Raw genomic sequence first — 21420 nt, 5'->3', positions numbered from 1 at the left:
ACCATGATGCTTCAAGGTTTTAATAATGAGCTTTACAGTACTTAACCCATTAAAATAAGAAGCAACCCACTGCATTAGTGTTAAATAACTTGTAGCCAGATAAACCATATTAATTACTGCAGAAATCATAATGAACGGCTCTTTTATATCTCCAGGATCAGGGTCGTTTCCCGCCTGTGTGTGAGTGTGTCTGGTTTGCATGTTCTTCCCATGCATGGTGGGTTTTCTCTGGGTTCTCTGGTTTCCTCCCACAGTACAAAAACATGTAGCTTATGCTTATTAGCGTTCCCAAATTGCCCGTAGTGTGTGAATGACGATCAGGCGTTGATGCGGCAACCCGACCTCTTAAGTAACTGCCATAGAAACAAGTGAAAATTTTCCAGGGTAGAGAATATCCATTGGCCGATGTGCTGAATAACAATCAACGGATCAAAACACAACATACCCACAAAATGTCCAAGCTTAATTTATTTATATAAATGATAACACAACATACAACGTCATGTATCAAAAAGTAAAACAAATTTCCTATCTAAATTTATTATATATATTTCATTCTGTTTATTTATTCTCATGAATTGTTGTATCATATACAATACCTACGCGATTTGGGACTTTTAATTTGACAGGTTGCTCAACCCGTAAGGACCCACTGGTCTGTCACATGACATCGGCCCAAAAACCGTCAACAAATATTCCGGGTGTTTTTTTCTCGAAAAATATTGTGCCTTTTTATACAAACCGTAAAACGTCGATGCAGTGACTGTTGCAGCAATGCTGTCGCGGCTGTTAAAGGAGCATCAGGCAAAGCAAAACGAAAGGAAAGAACTTCAAGGTAGGATCTGTAGAGAGTCATGAACCTGGTGTGTATATTTTTGATGAGGTTTTCATGTGTTTCTGAAAAGAGGAAGAATCTGAAAGAGGACGGGGTGACATTCATTAACATTTACCCCCCGGGGTAAAAAACTAAACAAAAAAAACATATTATTTTAAAGCCAAACAAGCGTCAGATTATATCCATGTGTAACTACAGTTACTGGGGATTTCTCTGCTCTCACGTGTCTGCTAAAGCTTATAGGTTCATATGGTAGATGCATCATCAAAAAGCCTCCAGATGATGCCAGAGTAGCAGTCTAAATATTTGCTGAACAGTCATGATCATGCAGCGCAGTGGCGTACTGGTCAGTGGAGGGTCGAGGGTTCGATTCCCACTTCAGGTCTCTGTACATGGAGTTAGTTCTCCTCGTGCTTGCTGGGTTTCCTCTGGATACTTGGGTTTCCTTCCACAGTCCAAGGACATGTAGATAAGGTTAATTGGTAGGGATGGTAATCACCCCCCCCTCCTCCCCCCACCGAACCTCACCGATACTGTACTATCACCATTTAATATTACATTTTCCATTTTCCTAAACGTTAAAAAAAATGTTTAATGATTAATTAAAGGTATCCCATTTCTTATACCGTTAGTTTTCTGACTTAAAAACCAAGTGTAGCATTTAAACAATACAAAATAACTTCAGATACAAGACTGTAACATTTAACTGTACAGTATCTCTGTTATCTTCCGTAATTATTATTTTTAAACAAACATGGAAAATAATTCACTCCTACCACACAGGATGAAAAGGTGTAAATAGTAAAAGAGATTAAAGAGTGGACCACCTGTAGGATTATATATTTAAAAAAATGGCGACAGCTGCACGGCTCTTACCGCATGGAACTTTTGATAATGTAACACTATAAAATGCGTTTCTGTTGTGCCACTTGGAAGCTTCTGCGCTTGGTACAGAATAATTTATATCTGAGACTGATCGGCCAAACACTGGTCATGGCCAGTCGAACAGAAAACCAGCAAATTCTGGTTACTGCGCGATCGTCCGGTTCATCTCTATTATAAACGTAAAAAAATATATTTTTTAAACATGGATTTTGGAGTGAGTGTAGCGATACGTGAACCACCACCACACGAAAGAACTGTGATTCCTAACTGAACCCATTTCTGCTAATTGGCTTTCCAAATCACCCGTAGTGTGTGCCAAATCAATCCAGGCGTTTGTGGATGTTTGTGCCCTGGTACCCTGTCCCTATTTTGAAGGAAGGAATCATCATGATCATTGCAGTTTAAACAGTTTTACAGAAAGAATTCAGATTTTCTGGGGTTGTTTAAAAAAGTACAATATAAACTATTTTATCAGATCAAATAATTTATTAAAGAAAGAAAGGGTCTTTGTTTATGGCAATATTAAGACTCCAATTTCTGTCATAGACATGCAGTGTACCAGGAACAAGACAGGAAAGAAATGGCCATTGAAGGAATGACTTGCTGCTATTCTGTGTATATACTCTTTCTTTTGACTGCTCCCGTCAAGGGACCACCCGAACCACACACAACTTGGCACATGTTTTACATCGGATGCCCTTCCTGATGCAACCCTCTCATTTTGTCCAGGCTTGGGACCGGCACTGCATGCAGTGGACTGGTAGTATGGTGTGTGACAACCCACCGATAGCTGGGCTTAAACCCAGATCCCCAAACTTAGGTGCATGAGCCACCACTTCCCCCTACTTGCTGCTATTCTGTGTAAAACTGTACAATGAAGAGAGTTTAAAATAGAAGTCACAGTTCACGGGTAGGAACAATGGCGTTCTGTGATTGGTCATGACAACAAAGTTGATTATTGATAACAGGAATAAAATGTAATTATTAGTTTAAGCTTAAAGATGGCAGATGGTAATTAGGAGAATTAAGTTTAAATGTAAAAAAAAATGATTAAGCGGAGTGAAATGCCTGATAAGGTATTAATCATATGAGGATGAGTTCCCTTTTGAATCTGGTTCCCTTCAAGGTTTCTTCCTTTTGTCAACTCAGGTAGTTTTTCCCTGTCATAATGGACTGCACATTGAATTGCATGTAATTCTAGTTAATTAGTTTAACCTAAGCACACCAATTTTTATGATTAAACATTTTTTAACAATTTGTTTTTGTTGAACATGCATATTTTGCTTAAATGGAAATTCTACACTTAATTTAGATGTGTTGATCCATGAATAACTTTTGTCAGTGTAGGGATTAGTTGTTGATGGGAACAGTGTTGGTTTGTGATTGGTCAAATTTTATTACAAATTTTCGTTACAGCAGGTTTCAGTTGGTTTAAGTGTTTTTCTCTTAGCTGATTTATTAAATTAGTAATAAACATCTGTTTGCTGTTTCTTCATCATCTTCAGTCAAATTTGTGTGATTGGTGTAAACAAACATATCAGATAAGTTTTGATATTGCATATTTTACCTGCCCTTTGATATCACATTTCTTCATGTTTTTTTTTTTTTCATTTAACACAGAACGACGACGTCGTGAAGCCATCGCAGCTGCCACCAGCTTAACGGAGGCCTTAGTGGACCACCTGAATGTGGGGTAAGAGTCCAGTTGGCCTATTTTCTGTGACGTCAGAGCGACAGTTCGATATTGGTTTGAGAAATGAATAGCTTATTTATGAACCAGTGGACATAAATAGAAACCCAAATCCTCAGAGGAATGAGTCCGTGCATGTGACCTGAGCCTTCATACTGTAGTCATAATCACAGTGTGGGATTGTAGTTTGGAGAAAGTGTGTGTGGGGTAGTAAAGACTAGAATGAAAAGCACCAAAGTAGGACGAAAGCTCTAATACGATCTTTGGACGAATACGAATTGGGCAATGAATTAAAAAAAATAAAATACAATAAAATAATAATAATAATAATAATAAATAAAATATAATAATATTAATAATAATAATACAAAAGTTGCAAATGCAAATATAATGCCAAGTATTTTTCTGTCAGTTTTTTTTTTTTTTTACATTTTTTAATTTTCTTATTCCTTTTTATTTTATGCCCCTTTCATACCATCCTGTCTTTACTTTTATTTAAATTTTTTTTTTATTATGCTTATGTTCATATTATTATTATAAATAAAATAAATGAAATTTCCGGGTTCTATTTTATTATTTTTTTGGCTTAATTTATTAATCTGCTCTTTACAGCACTTTTATTAGCTTTCCCATTTCTAAATGCACTTGGGGAAAAAAATATCAGATTGTCTTGGTTTAACATTGCTATAGGCTATATTTGAAATTTGTGACTTAAATTATTAAATTAATTCTTTATACTTGCTGCATCTCCAAGTTGTCAATATTCATTTAGTTTCTTTCCTTTTAACCTGTCCACCTTCCTGTCCCTCCTGCCAGAGTGGCTCAGGCGTACGTCAATCAGCGCAAACTGGACCATGAGGTGAAGACGCTGCAGGTGCAGGCATCTCAATTTGCTAAACAGACTTCACAGTGGATCAGCATGGTGGAAAACTTCAACCAAGCTTTGAAGGTACAGTACAAGCTCACTGTTGTTGTTCTCCTGAGTTTTACGTTTAGATATGAAATTAGAGACGTCAGTATTAAAACCCTTGCTAGCCACAACTGAGGCATACTGTATTACAATGAAGGTAAGTGCTCCCAAACACAGTTTTTTGTATATTATCAGAACTAAAATCTGATTATATCAGAATTCAAATTGGGTTACAAGAGTGGGTTTATTGTTTTACCCTGCTAGCTTAAACTTAATGGGCAAATAAACAGCAATAGTTTTAAAGAAAGTTGCCCCCAGGCCCGATTTATCATGCGCCTTATCTACAACAACGAAAGTCTTTGTACATTTTTTTTTTCTGGTGGCATGGCCATATTCCAGGATTTAAATTGGGAAAGAGTCGTTCTTGGAGGGCAAGGAATCATTTTTCGCACCCCAACTGGCCACCATATTACACACTGTAATCAAAGCTAAAGGTGGTTGAATGAAATATTAAAGTGTGCACTTTTTTTGCCAAGTTTTTGTTATTGTCAGAAAAAAAAAATTGTGGTTATTCGCTAGAATTCAGCCAAAAGTGCTTTTTGATTGGTTTTCCTAGACAGCCAAACTAACTATTGGCTTATTTTTATTTTTTATTTTTATTAATTAATTTTTTTAATCAGGAAATTGGCGATGTGGAGAACTGGGCACGCAGCATCGAGATGGACATGAGGACTATCGCCACAGCTCTTGAGTATGTGCACAAAGGCCAGATTCAGACAGCATCTTCCTAGAATGCCCTTGCAGAGGGACAGAGAAAATGGAACATCTGGTTTCACTGTACACCTCAGTAGTGTAGACCTTGGATTTCTGCTACAGGGGCTGAATGGACTGGCTTATGATGAGCTGCAAATGTCTTGACTCAGACTTTCAGCTTAAACATAGACATGTTTGTACTGTAGATGATGTTGCTTAATGATTGTGTATTTTATCTGGAATGTTTTTTAACAGTTCAGAATAGAAAAACCTACAGCTTTATAGTTTGCGGTTAAAAAAAAACTGAAAGTATGTAAGAAAAATGTTTTAATGGTCTTTTAGGATGGAGGGTAACAGTCCTGAAAGCTTACACAAGTCCAATATGAAGCACAGTTAATCTGGACAGTGACATTGCCTCACGTGTAAAACACTTTGAATAAAAATTAATACCTGTAAATGTTATAGTAATGCACTGAACCAGTAAGTGGCAGCATGTACTTACTGAATTTTCTTAAATAAATAAATAGAATAGAATATTCAATTATTTGTCACACTTAAATATTTCAGATCATCAAACAAATTTACATACCTCAAGTTAACCAGAGAAAATACAAAACACAGTTATTAAATGATAATTTCATTTATATGGGGAAAAAAAAAGCTGTACAAACTTACTTGGCCCTGTATGTGAAAAAAGTAATCCCCCTCCACCTCGCCAAATCATAAATTATTAACCTTAAATATGGGTAATTCAATTTCTCATATCACACCCAGGCCTGATTACTGCCAGACCTTTTGAATCAAGAAATCACTTGCATAGAACCTGCCTGACGAAATTAAGCAAGATCTAAATTTCCCAACACTGTACGAGTATATATGTTTTTAAAAATGTAATTGTGTCTGAGTGCATGTGTTTTTTCAACTTCTTCAGAACTTTGAAAGATTTACATGAAAGAAAATGACTGAGCTTATAAAACTCAAAAATGGAATAACTAATAATATTGTTCAGGGTGTTGATAGATAATGATGAACAAACACTGTATGAGAAATAAAGCAGATGGAAATAGCTTAAATATGTTTGATATGCTACAGTTTGATTTGATTTGGTGTGCTAATACCCTGACTTGGATTAAATTGGACTATTCTTTAAAACTAAATCTAATTAAATGACATAGACAATAAATGAAAGTAATGAGAATTTTCAGGCTGCAAAGTGTCTAAAGATACAATTTTCCCTCTTGTCTGTTTCTAACCTTTAAATGCATAATATGAGGAAATTATGGGTGGCTCAAGCAAAGTACTGTATGTAAATATACTGTATGATATCCTTACGACATTTTGTAAACAACTGTTGAGGATGGCTGCATGTTAAGAACCTTAACTGCTTATGTCACTGGCAATGTAGACCAGGCAATCCTGCTTATACAGTAATACTAACATTCTAAGTAACATGACTGATGTACTGCATTTCTTTAAAACAGCAGAAAAAGATATTGATGATTTGAACGATTGCCTCTGATAATAGTAAATTTCCAGAATTTTCCAGTAAGAAACTAATGATTTATTAGTGTAAAGTATACAAGCACTAAAAAAACAAGGAAGCATCAAACTGATTTCAGAAAGGACCCATCCAGGAACCTCTGTAATCCAATTAGGGACAGTGAAGGCCAAGTGGCGACCACTGTAGTTATTCCCATTTTGACTGTGGTAGGACCTCCGGTCAACATTCACTCACTACGGGCAATTTGGTAACGGCAGTTAGCCTAACCTGTAGGTCTTTTGATTGTGTGAGGAAACCAGAAAACCTAGAGGAAACCCACCAATTATGGCGATAACATGCAAACTCCATGCACACAGACCAGAAGCTAAAATAGAAAGCGATCGTGCTAACCGCTAAGCAACTGTATACAGCTTAGTATAACAACTACTGTATACAGCTTTATCAAACCATTTCAGTAGTACTATATAAAAATTAGTAGATAATAAAAAAAAAGGTTTTATTGAACAATTTTACTTAGTGATTATTTAGGACTACTATGGTTGGCATCAGGGCAGATGATGCTGATCAGAGGGTCATGGGCCCTACCACGTCTGGGTTGTCACTGTTGTGCCCCCTAGAAAGGTACTTAACCCTATGCCCATACACAATTGCTCCACTGTTGCCGTTCCCAAAGCCAAGATAACAAAGTAGGAGGGATGGGGGGTTGGGTTAGCAATCTAACCCTGTAAAAACTACCACTGCTATGGAAACAACAGAACTTTTTTTATCCCAACCCACAGAATTGTTTAAATACCATACAGTGTGTTTGTCAAATAAATAAAAAAATGCATACTATTACCAGTTCAGTGTCTGAGTAATCTTGACTGGATAGTGTCTTTTGGTTACTGCCTTCATTCAGAAAAAAATAATATTTGCAATATAAAATAGGATAATATTCTAATAATAGTTATGATGTATGAAGTCTGTAGTTGTTTCTCAGTTTCTGTGGTATTCCTTAAGGATATTTTATTCTTTTTCTTTTTGCATTTTTTCTTTCTCACATGTTCAACTGATTTTGTGGGGGGTTTATGTTATACAATGCAAGCCCTTTGACAGAAACCACTCTTACGTTTTCAATCTGCTTTAACTCCTGGAACAGAGTTCCCTTATTTAGAACAAAGGGTGCTTACACACAGCAGTAGGATTTGTCAGCTTGTTATTTACTGGGTTCAAAGCTACGAGGGCTACTTATCTGCATTCACTGTTAGTTTCACCTCACAGTCTCACGGAGTTAGTAATTGGTCTTGAGTTGCAAATTCTTACTCTAGACTAGTGGCATTTAAAAGCCTATTTGTAAAGCGTAAACTTTACGTAAAGCCTGTATTAGCCTGTAAATACTGTTCTACAAAAACCATCCATTAGTTAAAGACAATAATTTTTACCATTAATGTCATGTAACTGCTAAACAAAATCATAGGATTGCTTTCTCTGAGAATCAATAATGACCTTGAGAGGTACAATGTACAATTGTACTTCTCAATTGTCTCATGTACAATGTATGCAGGTCCAAAGGTGAAGGAAGGACGAAGCAGAAAAACAACAGTACAACTGTTTTGGTGTTTTACACTGAGATTCCCAGTGTGTTTAATATATTCTGCATACAGTCCCCTCTCAAAGTAATGGTGTCATGGCCAGAGCTGTTTTTGCTATACAAGAAAGCCAGATTTGAGATCAAAACATCTTAAATGGATAGTAGACATTCAGAGATATTAATTGTTTAAGCAAGTAATCTAGCACACAAGGGAAGCCAGAAACACATACAAGTCACATGTTCCATTATTTTTGATTACTTGAAAATGTGGTGGGATCAAACAAACAGTGCCAGAGTTACAAATGTTTAACTGAGCACTACTGTGCTTTGTAGCTCTAGGACAAACTTAAAGAATGGAAACTGGCCTGATTGCATGACATTAGAGGACTTATTATCCTGAACCATTTGCAACTTATTTATTAGTGTAGTTTTATAGACTTTTATTACATAAGCAAACCAAGACGTTCAATCTTAGAATTCAGCAAAAATATCCCTTAAAAATCAGTGAAATACATGAATATATGGCTGGTAGGGCCATATATATTTATATATAGACATCATTTTATGTTTTACTATAATGTAAAGACTGTTACATAGGCATTAGGAATTTTGTAACTGGAATCTGTTCTTTTGTCATTCTGATCCACCCCTCGACACACACTGACACACACACACACACATACATAAAAGAAGCAGTATGCGCAGCTTGGAGATTACAAACCCTGGAATTTCTTTAAGGGATAAACCCAAAGGATAAAGCCTTTTCTGAAACCTCCCATTCAGAACAAGCAAGAGAACACATGCAGGAGCACACACTGGATTTTTAGTAGGATCAAAGCAGGTAGGATATAAACTATACTTCTTCACTGATTGAAATTTAGACTTGCGTAAAAAATTCTAACATACAAGAGCTAATCATTTACAAATACTTGTTTGAAACACTGTTAAACTTTATCTCTTATCATATTAAACTAATCATAAAGGGGTAATAAGGGCCAATATATACCTGTGTTATTATTCTCATAACTTCCAATTTCCCACTTCTTCAACCTAGGGATATTAAAATAAGTTCTTCCATTGTTTTTTTCAGGTAAACATAATTTTATAGTGTTTACAAGATGTCACATTGGCTCAAGAACGCTGTGCGCAATTGAATTTACAATTGTAACAAAAAAAGGAGCTGAATAATTAATACCAATATCATCAGTAAGTATAGCAAGGAAAGTAAGTAGAATAGTGTAAGTAAACACAATCCAACTAGGAAATAACAGCAATAAATTGAATTATCAGAAAGAACCCTTGAACTGAAACATAAGGCTAGGCTAGTGAACATAAAGGATAGTAATGAGGCTTGACCATAGTTACCAAATAAATAATTGCCAAATGAATGCATAAAGTGAAGAAACAGGCTTCTGCCTCAATTACTATGAAAAAAATCACTGAAGCTTTAAAAAAAATTGAACTGTTAAAATCTTTATTACTTTAAAATCACTGTTTTACAGCCACAATAATACGTAGATGTGAGAAATAAATATATTATACAGTATATCTGCACCTCTACAATTACTGCATCTAATAAACTAATATGCAAACTGTATTCTTTTAACCCTTCCTTTCATTTTTTTCTTCATTTTTTCTTTGGCTCTATAAGCTTAAAACGTATAGATGTTTGAAACCTTAAATGTCTTTTACATTTAGGCCACTGTGGGAAAAACACGACTTATTTTCTGACAGCGCATTGTTTTTTTCCCTCTAAGAGCCTTAGCTTACGATTTGTCACACATTCCCAAAAAATACTGCCTTGTGCATCTCTTCAGATTTTTGGTGGGTATGTGTGTGTGTGTGTGTGTGTGTGTGTGCAACTTATGGACATGGAGAAAACACTATATTTTAACCTTTTTAATTTGACTTGTGTCAATGACTTGTGTGCATACAGCAGTTCTAAGTTTCTAGTTCCTGATTACAGTGCATTGCCAAAATATCAAAACCAATAATATCATGGCACTAACTAGTAAAGGTTATGGTGTCAACTGAGTGAATTCACCTAATAAGAGCCAGATGCTACTTAGCGAGTTAGCACTAACTGAACAATCTCTAATATATGCCAGAGCAAAGCGTAAAAAGCAATAGGTAAACTATGAATTATGTGATGAAGATAATGGTAATATATGTGTATATACAGCACATATGTGTATATATACACTTTATATAAAGAAGTAATGTGATTGAAAAATCACAGGAAAACTTAAGGTGGGACACACCTTGGATGATGTGCCAATGCATCACAGAGCACACACATACAGTACACACACTCACCCACTCCTTCACACTCCTCAGGCAATTTGGGAATGCGAATTAGCCTAATCTGTATGTCTTTTGGACTGTGGAAGGAAATTGGAGCACCCAGAGGAAACCCACCAAGCTCGGGTAGGATATGCGAACGTCACGCATACAGACCCAAGGTGGGAATCGCACTCTAGACCCTGGACAATAGTGCTAACATCTAAGCCAACATGCCACCATGTGGTGAAAACCAATTGTAAAAATAACAACAGTAGAACACATGGCCATGTTTAATAGTGAGTGCAAGAGCATTTCCACAATACGAAAAGAATTCAAGGAATCGGGAGTAAACAGCTGTATAGCCTTAAGAAAATCACTTATCACTAGGGATGTAACGGTATTGTAAATACCGTCGTACCGCAATAACAAAATTTTCCAATAATACAGTGGTCGCATGACTCAATAAAGAGTCGCTCACTAAAAAGTTTGCTCAGGCGAATGGAGCGAACGAAAGGTAGCGAGAACTACAATTCCCATCAGCCCAGGCGTGGCCATCATCCTTTGCAGTCTGTTGTCGCAACCTCCCGTTCGCTCCATTCGCCTGAGCAAACTTTTCTCAGAAGACCTATCGTTTTATCGAGTCATTTCGGTTTCTCTCGAAAAGAAACGAGAAAGGAAAAAAAAAATCCTGTCTGTCTGAATAAGTAAGTGAATGAGGTGAGTGTTCTCAAATACTCATTCAGCACATGGGCCAGCTGGAATAAGTAGGCTGCTATTTTTATTTCTTTTTGAGTTTTCAAGAATACTAATATGAAACTTTTTTTTTTTTTACATGGTTTAATAATTTTTTGTTACTAAAATTGAAAAATTAAAGTTCCTGTTTCAAAGTTTACAGATAGATGGCCAATTTGTATGCCATTGATATTGTAGTGTTTTACCGCCGGAAAGGATGTTGGAGAGACGAGTGAGCTTAATTGCTGCCCAATACAATGGCTGGGAGTACTTTATTTAACACAGCACTTGTATAGCATGAGCAGCACATTCACACGAGAACCACATCTAGTTTAGCCTTAGCATAAACCAGGGCACATTTAACAGGTCACACACACTCCACACACAAACATGACCGAAGCCCCAGCCCAAACAACCTTCCCCAACAGGGTGAACACAAAGAGAACCCCCGCAAGGCATGACGGTCGACATCCGCCGCCCACGCCACACTGCCCCCACCCGAGCTGTGACCGTCCCCGGTCACCATGACGCTCTCTTGGTCTTGGAGGCGTGAAGGCAGTCGGCGCTGGGAACGCCAGGGTCCTTTTGTGGGGTGAGGGAGGAGCGCAAACATTGTCCTGAGGTGGTCCGTTCTCCGCAAAGTTTGACGTTTCGCCGGCGTGTTTCCACGCCCATATGCTGGGTGGGGCCCTTCTTTGCCGTGCAGAGGTCGCATCAGTGGACAAAGAGTTTACTGTCGGTATGACAGCCCGGCCAGTATGAGCACGCAACCGCCGCAAAGTTTTATTTACCCCGAATTGTCTCGAACCAGAATGTCCATGCACCAAATCCAGTACGCATGCTCGCAAAGACCTTGGCACCAGCAGCTGAAAACATTCGCCTGTGCCTCGCGGCCGTTCCCAGCAGCGGTAGAGTAACACTTCGTGCAACGCTAGGTGAGTAAACTGGGAGCAAAGAGCTTTTACCTCTCGCCCTAGATGAGCGACTGCGGTGTAGTCCAGTCTCACGCCCGCATTAACCCAACCTAGCACCCTATGCAGAACTGCATCCTTCTCCTGCTCGGCAATGAGCTGATCACGGGCCAGCTGTGACACAGGCAAAGCGACTACGGGTGACGCAGTAACTCGGCTGCACACCGGCTCGGACGGCTGATCACCGGCGGAGAGCCTGGAGGACTGCACGGGGAGAATCTTCGGAGTCGAGGGTTTTACTCAACAAGGACGGTTGCGGAAGCGGCTTTCCCTTAGCGCCTCCCGGCGCTAGTTTAGCGGCTGCTGGGGTACGCCTGTTCCTTAGGCCTGAGGACGTTGCAGCGGTAGTCCCGAGGTCCCGTGCCTCGGCATTGTTGCGAAACCTCTGAGACTTGCTCGTTGCATAGCCGCTGCGCACGGTTGCTCGGCTCTTTCACTGTGATGTTCCGCCATTATGGGTTCAACGCACTCGGCCTCGCGCAGCGGTCACACACACTCCAAACACAAACATGGCCCCCAGCCCAAACAACCTTCCCCAAGAGGGGGGAAAAATATAGAGAACCCCCGAAAGGCATGACGTTTGACAGCTGCCACCCCGCCCACACCACAATATGTTCAGTGTTTATGTATACTGTTTAATAAACACTTTTCGCATTTTTCGAGTCTCTTTATTAGTTTTGTTTTTCCTGTAAATGATTCAATAAATACCGTGCCATTCATACCGAGGTATTACCGTACCGTGAAGTTTTGATAACATAACATCCCTACTTATCACTTAGACTGATGGGAGAAAAAGGTTTCATTTTGTAAGGAGCATAAAGAATGGACTGATGACTCCAGATTTACCCTTATCATTAGTGATGGTTGCATTAGGGTAAGAAGAGAGGCAGATGAAATCATGTCTAGTGCCTACCATAGAAGCCTGTGGGGGCAGTGTTATAATCTGGCATTGCTTCTAGCGCTTCTGGTTTAGTGATGTTATGTGCTCACAAATGAGGTCAGCAGACCACCTGAATATACTGTGATAGCACAAGCATATTCCAAAATGACTATGCCAGGAATCATTGTGCTCAAATTGTGAAAGACTTGTTCAAGGAAAAATCATTTTTACATATGAATTGTACACCATAGAGTCAAGACCATTTAACCCCATTGAGTATCACGTTCTGGAGAAGACTTTACAGAACAGTCCAACTCTCCTTTCATCAATACAAGAAGATAAAAAATAGTACAACTCTGGATTGAAATATATGTTGTGAAATTGCATAAGCTTATCAGAAAGATGACTCTGCTAAAATGAGAGCAAAATGTGATCCAACAAAATCTTAGAACCTGTGACTTGTTAAGAGTTTAGAAGGACTATTTATAGGGGAAAAATATATAAATTGCAACTAAAATTCATTGATAATTGACAGCATAGCTGAGGTCCATTATGTTAATTAATCACAGTATTTTTTTTTTTTTTTACATCAACACATTATTCAAAGAACTGAACAATTTATCATGCATTTCAATTAGGAAAATGAATCTTATAAAAACTATACAACACATCACATCCGACCTGGCTGGCCTTATAATAATATAAAAGAACACATTTTAATGGCTTTTCTCTTCTAACTTTGTGTTCAAGCTCTTCCTTAACATGCGTTCTATAAATTAATACTACCATCAGTCTCTAATGAACACGCTCATCACGCATGCGCAAACAAAACAAACATAAAAAAAACCCCGTCATGTTTCGCTGCTTTAGCCCCCGCCCATAAATCCATGCTACCGACAGGAGGAGGGTTGCCATTTCCATGCTTCATAAATCGTCGTATATTTACGTGAAAGGTCATAGTAGACATTTGAGGTACCGTAAATACTGGTTAAGCAGAGCAACGCACTATGGTTTTATCTGGCAAAACAATAATAATAATAATAATAATAATAAAAAAAAACTAAATAAATAACCCGACCTGTTGACACGCTATTCTGGGAATAACTTTAGAAAAGCTGTCAGCAAGTCAGAGGTGAGTAAACGTATTTAAAAAACCCTTTTTGTGCGTTCAGCCTTCACTACAGCCTTGGGCTAGAAATACATTTTCTCAAGAAAATACGATTTGTGATTGCTCAACAGCAGGAGAAGATGCTGCATAGCTGCCAGAGCGAGTAATGTCACTGTGAGAATGTTCTATCATTCATTCCAATCTGAAAAAAGGAGGAATGTGAAAGAACAATAGAGGCATTGCAGTAATTTTTACAACCAGCCCTGCAAGGGATCAAAACAAACATACAACTGTAAGGTGCTGGGAGCAGAAGCATTGCCATAGAAGTGGTAGAAAAAGATTTATTTTTTAATGATGTAAAACCTGCAAAGAAATAGTGTGATTGCATGAGAAATGTGTATTCATTTATTTTACCTTTTTATTTTTAAAAAGCACATTTATTTAATATGTTTTTCCCCTACAGTTGTTATTTGGACCTGCATCATTCAGGATCCCCCCATGGACATGGAGCTAATATTTGAATATATCGGGTAGGAAAGAGTGAAAAATATGCTTGGTAATTATTTTTGCATGCCTTTGTAATTTAAAGACAAACACTAATGTTTTCTAAGCTGTACTATGGAGCCCCTCTGGTGACATTAGAGGAAAAAATATTCTGTGGCCATGATTTACTAGGGCGTGGGAATAAGGTATTATGTTGTGGCCATGGATTATGGGGTGGCCACAACATAATAACAACCTCATAGCACTTAGTCTCCTGGAAACTACGGGCAAATAGAAAAGATTTTATTTATAACTGTAGATATATGAACTGTAGATAGATGATTACCTTTATTTACTGACACAAAGCATAAATCCAAAACAACAATCATCCTGTCACATCTGGGACATGAATGATCTGATTACCACATGTTACCACATTACAACATAGTATCTCGTGGCCATGTGTTATACTATTTTATTCCCATGCCTTAGTATATATAAACTAATATATATATATATATATATATATATATATATATATAAATAAACTAATATATATATATATATATATATATATATATATATATATATGTATGTATATTTGTATATATTTGAAAAATTAAAGTAATCATTCCTTTTCTCAGAAAAGATTGTTTTGAAAAATTTATTTTTTCTTAGTACTCTACAAGAAAAGCCTCTACAAGTTTTGTTGAAAAATTTTTTAAAATCTTATAACACTGTTATACATATCACAAGACAGTACCTTTTGCATTCTTACATGTCTAGACAGAATGTACTGTAAATACACATACTTTAAGTATACATACTGTAACCGGGTATGATGTGCTTCTTCTCCTTTTATATAGTAAGGATCACCTGGTTCTGTATGCTGTCGGTAGCTTTGTGCTGTTGTGGGCTTTGATATGGCTGTACTGTGACAGCCTGGAAATCGACAAAATCAAAGAGAAGTATGTGTTCGTCACAGGGTGTGATTCAGGTTTTGGAAACCTGCTTTGTAAACAACTGGACAAACGTGGTTTCCGTGTGTTGGCCGGTTGCTTGACAGAAAAAGGTGCAGATGATCTGAAGAGAGTGACGGGACCTTATCTGAAGAGCTGTATACTGGATGTTACTAGCACAGTTAGCATTCAGAATGCAGTGAAATGGACAGAGAAGGAGGTTGGAGACAGAGGTTAGTGTACAACATTACAACACTGTAGTAGTTAATGTATCATTCTGATACTGTATGAACCTCTATAAAAAGATTGATCTTTCTGCTTAAGTAAAATTAGGAAAGTACTTGCTTGTAATATATATATATATATATATATATATATATATATATATAAAATATAAAAGTACTTGTCAACCACCCTCATGCAACAGTATAATATTGCATTAGGTGTAAGTAGGGTTAAGGATTGGGATCCATCCATGTGCCATCTGGCACAATGGGCGACAGATACTCCCTACCCTGGAGATATATCCATCGTTTCTGTGGCAGATCGGGTTGTCAGCTTGATGTCTGATGGTATCTGAGCACTTGGGGGTGAAGGATCTTGCTCAAGGGTCCAATAGTGGCAGTCCTGGCTCGAAACGGGACCAACACCTTAACCATGATACTGATAATTCTGCTGGCATCACTACCAAGAACATTCTTAATTAATCGATTATCAATTATTTGAAAGATTGTTGTGATTACTGTATCAGTACACACTTGGAATTTCAATGCTGTGACTCAGACTTGTAGGCTGACTAGCTATAAGGAAAATATCGTTCATATAGATTTTTACTTTTACTAATTTTCAGTCAGGCATTGCTTAATGTCTACAATACATTGTGTGAAATATATAAGATGTTATTTCATTTGAATGTTGTATGCACACCGTATTATATAATAAATTGAACAAAAAGATACTGTAACACTATAACCCCACAATACAAGTCCCAGTCCCAAGTTTTTATTTGCTACTAGGGAAAGATCACATTACCATAATGTTTGAAACTACAGTACAGGACATACATACGCCAGTAACACAAAGCACTATGCAAGAATCTTGAGCCAGCCCTCCAAGACTCACTTGTATTTTTAAATACTGAATAATTCTCCAGGCTTCATAAAGGACTTTTTTGGCTCCTTTAGCCACACCGGTGCGCCGAAACTATGCATCGCTCAGCAGTGGAAGGGGGGAGGCAAACAGAGAGAGAATTTTTGTGCATTATTCAAACGAAGAATACATTTCAACTGAGAATATAAACATTGAGAAAAGCACATTTGGCTTTAAAATTGGATTAGTAAGGCTAATAAAAGTATCTGATGTTAAAAACAAATGTTGAAAGAAGTTAACAGTTTCTAGAGCTGTCTAATCTGTAGATTCTGAGGGAGTAGATGATTTTCAATTTGAAAGCAAACAATGCCTCTGCTGCAGTGTAGCTGCCGTGTATGAGTGTGACATGTGTACAGTAAATGCTGAGCAATACCATTCACTGATTTTCCACCTTTTGTGACGTTTAATAACTTTTTGTTTCACTTGTAATTAAATTGATACTTTTTTTTGCTGCGTTTGGGAGCCATGATGCACTTCAAAATAATATTTATTAGAGAATATTAAACAGAGAGATAATATGACATGATATACAGTATGACAATGACTAAATTTAAAATAAGAGGGATTTTGCTGTTTACTGTACGTCGTTGTTACCTTTATTGTTATACTGTATTTGGGTGAAGCATTTACTTGAGTTCTCAACAGATTTGTGTTTATTGCAATGTCAGGATTGTGGGGAATCGTGAACAATGCAGGATGCTCATTGCCCATGGGTCCTTCGTTGTGGATGCAGATTGAGGATTTCCAGAGCACTTTAAGGGTCAACATGACTGGTGTGATCGAGACAACCATGAACTTTCTGCCACTTGTCAAGAAAGCCCGGGGTCGAATTGTTAACGTGGCTTCAGTTCTGGGCAGGGTGGCAGCGAACGGGGGTGGATACTGCATTTCCAAGTTTGCAGTGGAATGCTTTTCAGATTGCCTCAGGTATTGACAACACATTCTTTATGTTAACCTAAATGGTAAAGCAAAAAGTACTGTTAAAACATAGCTTAGAAAATCCTTATTGCATTTATAAACAGAGAGGATACTTTTTTCTTTTTTACAGAAAAAAAATGCTGGTGAACAGGCATAAAGCAGAAAAGAACATTTTAATTCTCACATTTTTATGGAAACCTAAGAACATAAAAACATTTGTTTGGACTGTCAGTAAATGTACTAAATGTGACCATATTGGTCCAGGGGTGGCACAGAGGCCTAAACAGGACTTTTGCTTGTGCAGAAAAACCAAGCACAGTTATGGATTCAATCAAGGTAGAAAGTTTTCTCAGTGTGCAGGGGCTATGATCAAAATGCCTGCTATATGTTTAAAACACTGGCCTCCCAGAACACAACAAATGACCCAAACATATGGAAATGGCTTTGAGTGAGGTCAGGGGATGTGGCAATAACTCATAGCTTAGAGTTCCTGTAATGTTCAGGTGGTGTTCAGTAAAGTGTTCGGTAAAGAGTGGTGGTCTCTTCTGCAAGTTACAGACATCGATTCATCGATTTATAAAAAAAAATCAGGCATTCCACTTAGGGAATGTTCAGTAGAATGAGTGCAGTGGGCTCTGAGGCACCTCAGCTGGGATGATCATTCACTGACATACTGCTTATCTTTAAAACGTTTGCACCGTTCAAATGTTTTACTGCGGCTAAGAGTCTCATCACTGTACTGTTCTTAAAGTCTTCTGTAAATGTCAATTGGTGTGAGTCTTCATTTACTTTATTTATTAAGTCCTAGTTTGACTTGAATGCCCCTCATACTGTACTTGTATTTTCTAAAAATGGTCCTGTAAATTAATCATGAATACAAATATTTTAAATCGTTGTTTCAGGAGGGACATTCAACATTTTGGAGTCAAAGTGTGTATAATAGAACCTGGGTTCTTTAAGACCCAAGTGACAAGCCTAGAACCACTCGAACAGGAACTGCATCGTCTGTGGAACAAACTGACGCCTGACATGAAAGAAAGTTATGGAGAAAAATATCTGGATAACTGTAAGTATACATAATATTTTATTTAAGAGACACACCTTAAAATACAGGGTGACACAGAATAATGGGAATTTTTTAATTCGGGATAAAATTCACAGTATCCCAGCTGAGATGTTGCAGCGGTCAATGAGAAATCTCAGCAGCAGATTTCAAGAATGTATTCGTACAGGAGGACGCCATCTAAATGACGTAATTTTTTAAAAATGATAAATTCCATCAATGTTTCGTAAATGGCAGGTTTTAGGTTTCAATTACTATGAATGTAATTTATTTCTTTTATCACTTCTAGTTTTATTGGATTGTAAAAAAGTTCACGTTTTTTTGTGTCACCTTGTATAAGTTTAAATAACTAACCTACAGTATCTTGGATGCCTAACTTACCCATGTTTCATTTCTAGCTCAGTTGTAATCATGTTTAGAGAATACCATAGTAAAAAAAAACATGTGGCCACAAAACCTGCTTCCTGAGTTAACTAATAATCCACCTAATTATTAATGTATATTAAGATAAAAGTAAAGATTTGTGGCTATGTATGATACTATTTTGTGACATGTATGAGTACTGTAATATAAATTATGCTTATGACTGCTTGACCTAGATTGTAACATGAATTAATTTGCCATCTAGCTACCAGAGATTAAGACATTAGGTTGTTGTAAATTTGCATATCGTCTATTGATTGGATTCATCTTGAGGACAAATTTATATGAATTTTAGCCAATTTTAGTAGGTTTTAATCACATAATAAATTTTTTAAAAGTTGCACATGCATAGAGTGCATCTGGAAACAATTCTAAGCGCTTTTTTTCACATTTTGGATATACCCCTAAATGAATTCAATTTATTTTTTTCATAAAAAAAAAAAACATACCCCATAAGGACAACATGGAAGAAGTTTGTTTGAAATTTATTACAAATATATAAAATAAAATAAAAAATCACATATACATAAGTATTCACAATACATCATACATTGTAAAGATTAAGTGAGACAAAAGGGGAATATGGTATATGACCAAAAGAAATAAGGATTAAAATGCATTCCTATTCCAATGCAAAATACGGTCTATTCTCAGTTTCTTGTGTGCTTCTTGGCATGGAAATTTTGCTGACACCTAGCAGCCCTGCATGTTTAATCACCCGCTTCCAAATTACCAGATGGTCTTTGATGCCTCTAAAACACTGACCATCCTTAATCAGTGTTTCTTTTTTGCTTTCACTCCAGACGTCAAGGTACAGAGGTTGATTATGAACGCTATTTGTGATGCTGATTTGAGTAAAGTGACCAACTGCATGGAGCACGCTCTGTATGCTGCTCACCCAAGAACCCGGTACAGTGCTGGCTGGGATGCAAAACTCCTCTGGATCCCTCTCTCATACATGCCCGCTTGTGTTGTCGACATTGCACTAAGATTGGTGTTACCACGGCCTGCCAAGAGTGTTTTATAGATTCCAAAGCAACTTAAAATCGATCTAGCCAGTGTACCTTTACTAATTTGTACAGGTGATTAGAGTAGTTTCGTCAAACTGGCAGTTCACTTTACTTGTATTTACACTGTATTTAATTGATGCAAAGAGACCAATCTTGCCTGTGTATACTGTATGTTAATTAATGTTGTTGAGAAATTATGTTAAGAAATGTTACAGGTGACATCTTGCGCTCTTCAAAATTGCCTTGGCTGTCAGCAAACCAAAAATATCTAAAACAAATATTTTGTTTGTAACCACCCTGTGCCTTTTTCTCATTGTAATTTTAGTTTTGAGCAACATCACTATTTTAATCCAAATAAAATACAAAATTCTGAAACAATAAAGATGTGAATAAACTATTGTTTGCTATAACTATGTCACATTTATGTTAATAAAATGAATTTGCACCAATTTAACATGTAAATCAATAAATAGAATGTAACCCATAAGGCAAAACTGTTAACCTATGTCTATTTTAACAGTTTGACAGTGTGTATGCCATTTGCAATTAAAATGATTCATCCTGTTTTTTTTCCATGTAGGTTTTTTTCCCCCTTGCATCTGTAACCTAAATGCACACACATGATATAGCTTTTTCATAACCTTCTCACAAAGCCACTGGTTTAAGTTTTCGAAATGTTTAGGATTCAAGGAATATTGTTAATAATTTAAGAATAATAATTTATATTAAAAAAACATAAAATGTACCATTTAATTAGATAAGTGCTATTAATAGAAAGTAAAGATTAATAAAAGTGCTATTTGTACTTTAAATATATTAAATATATTATGAATAACATATATTTATATGTAAATATATTTAAACTTTTTTTTAAAGGTTGGCCTAGTGGTTAGCACTGTACGTCCAGGGTCAGGGTTTGATTCCTGCCTCAGTTCTGTGTGCATATGTTTATAGAGTTTACCTGTTCTTTTTGTGCTTGGTGGGTTTCACTTTTCTCCCACAGACCAAAAGACACACAGATTATGCTAACTGGTGTTCCCAAATTGTCCCTTGTACACCTGAAGACCCACCTGCCCTGCACATAGTGTTTTCTTAGCTCCCAGCACACCTGATTTAACTGATCAGCTAATTAACATCCTTTTCTGAATTTAATTGGGTTTGATAGAGCAGGGAAACACTAAAATTAGCAAGACAGGTGTTCATCTAGGGCTGGAGTTGAGGACCAGTGTGATGAGACCATCATGATTGTGCATGATTACACATATTAGTTATTCATATTTAAGTTTGGAATTCTTGT

General features: G+C 37.0%; 2 protein-coding genes across 4 annotated transcripts; both read left to right on the top strand.

Moving 5' to 3' along the window:
• Nucleotides 1–677: 677 nt before the first annotated feature.
• bloc1s1 (biogenesis of lysosomal organelles complex-1, subunit 1) lies at nucleotides 678–6266 on the top strand. The gene is made up of 4 exons (XM_053483625.1): nucleotides 678–835; nucleotides 3341–3413; nucleotides 4227–4359; nucleotides 5001–6266. Exons 1-4 carry the CDS (start codon nucleotides 775–777, stop codon nucleotides 5109–5111), a joined length of 378 nt encoding a protein of 125 aa, XP_053339600.1. The 5' UTR covers nucleotides 678–774; the 3' UTR covers nucleotides 5112–6266.
• Nucleotides 6267–8882: 2616 nt separating this feature from the next.
• On the top strand, nucleotides 8883–20311 carry rdh5 (retinol dehydrogenase 5 (11-cis/9-cis)). 3 transcript variants are annotated; one of them, XM_053483520.1, is made up of 6 exons: nucleotides 8883–8985; nucleotides 14582–14648; nucleotides 15468–15793; nucleotides 17378–17636; nucleotides 18530–18693; nucleotides 19917–20311. In XM_053483520.1, exons 2-6 carry the CDS (start codon nucleotides 14617–14619, stop codon nucleotides 20138–20140), a joined length of 1005 nt encoding a protein of 334 aa, XP_053339495.1. In that variant the 5' UTR covers nucleotides 8883–8985; nucleotides 14582–14616; the 3' UTR covers nucleotides 20141–20311. The 3 variants fall into 3 exon arrangements, with proteins under 3 accessions (XP_053339495.1, XP_053339496.1, XP_053339497.1); XM_053483521.1 differs by lacking the exon at nucleotides 8883–8985 and adding an exon at nucleotides 10547–10571; XM_053483522.1 differs by lacking the exon at nucleotides 8883–8985 and adding an exon at nucleotides 14339–14447.
• Nucleotides 20312–21420: the final 1109 nt, after the last annotated feature.

The sequence above is a fragment of the Clarias gariepinus genome, chromosome 23, assembly GCF_024256425.1.
Source record: "Clarias gariepinus isolate MV-2021 ecotype Netherlands chromosome 23, CGAR_prim_01v2, whole genome shotgun sequence".
Lineage (NCBI taxonomy): Eukaryota > Metazoa > Chordata > Actinopteri > Siluriformes > Clariidae > Clarias > Clarias gariepinus.
Note: the sequence above shows the minus strand (reverse complement) of the source record. Positions and strands in the feature narration are given on the sequence as shown.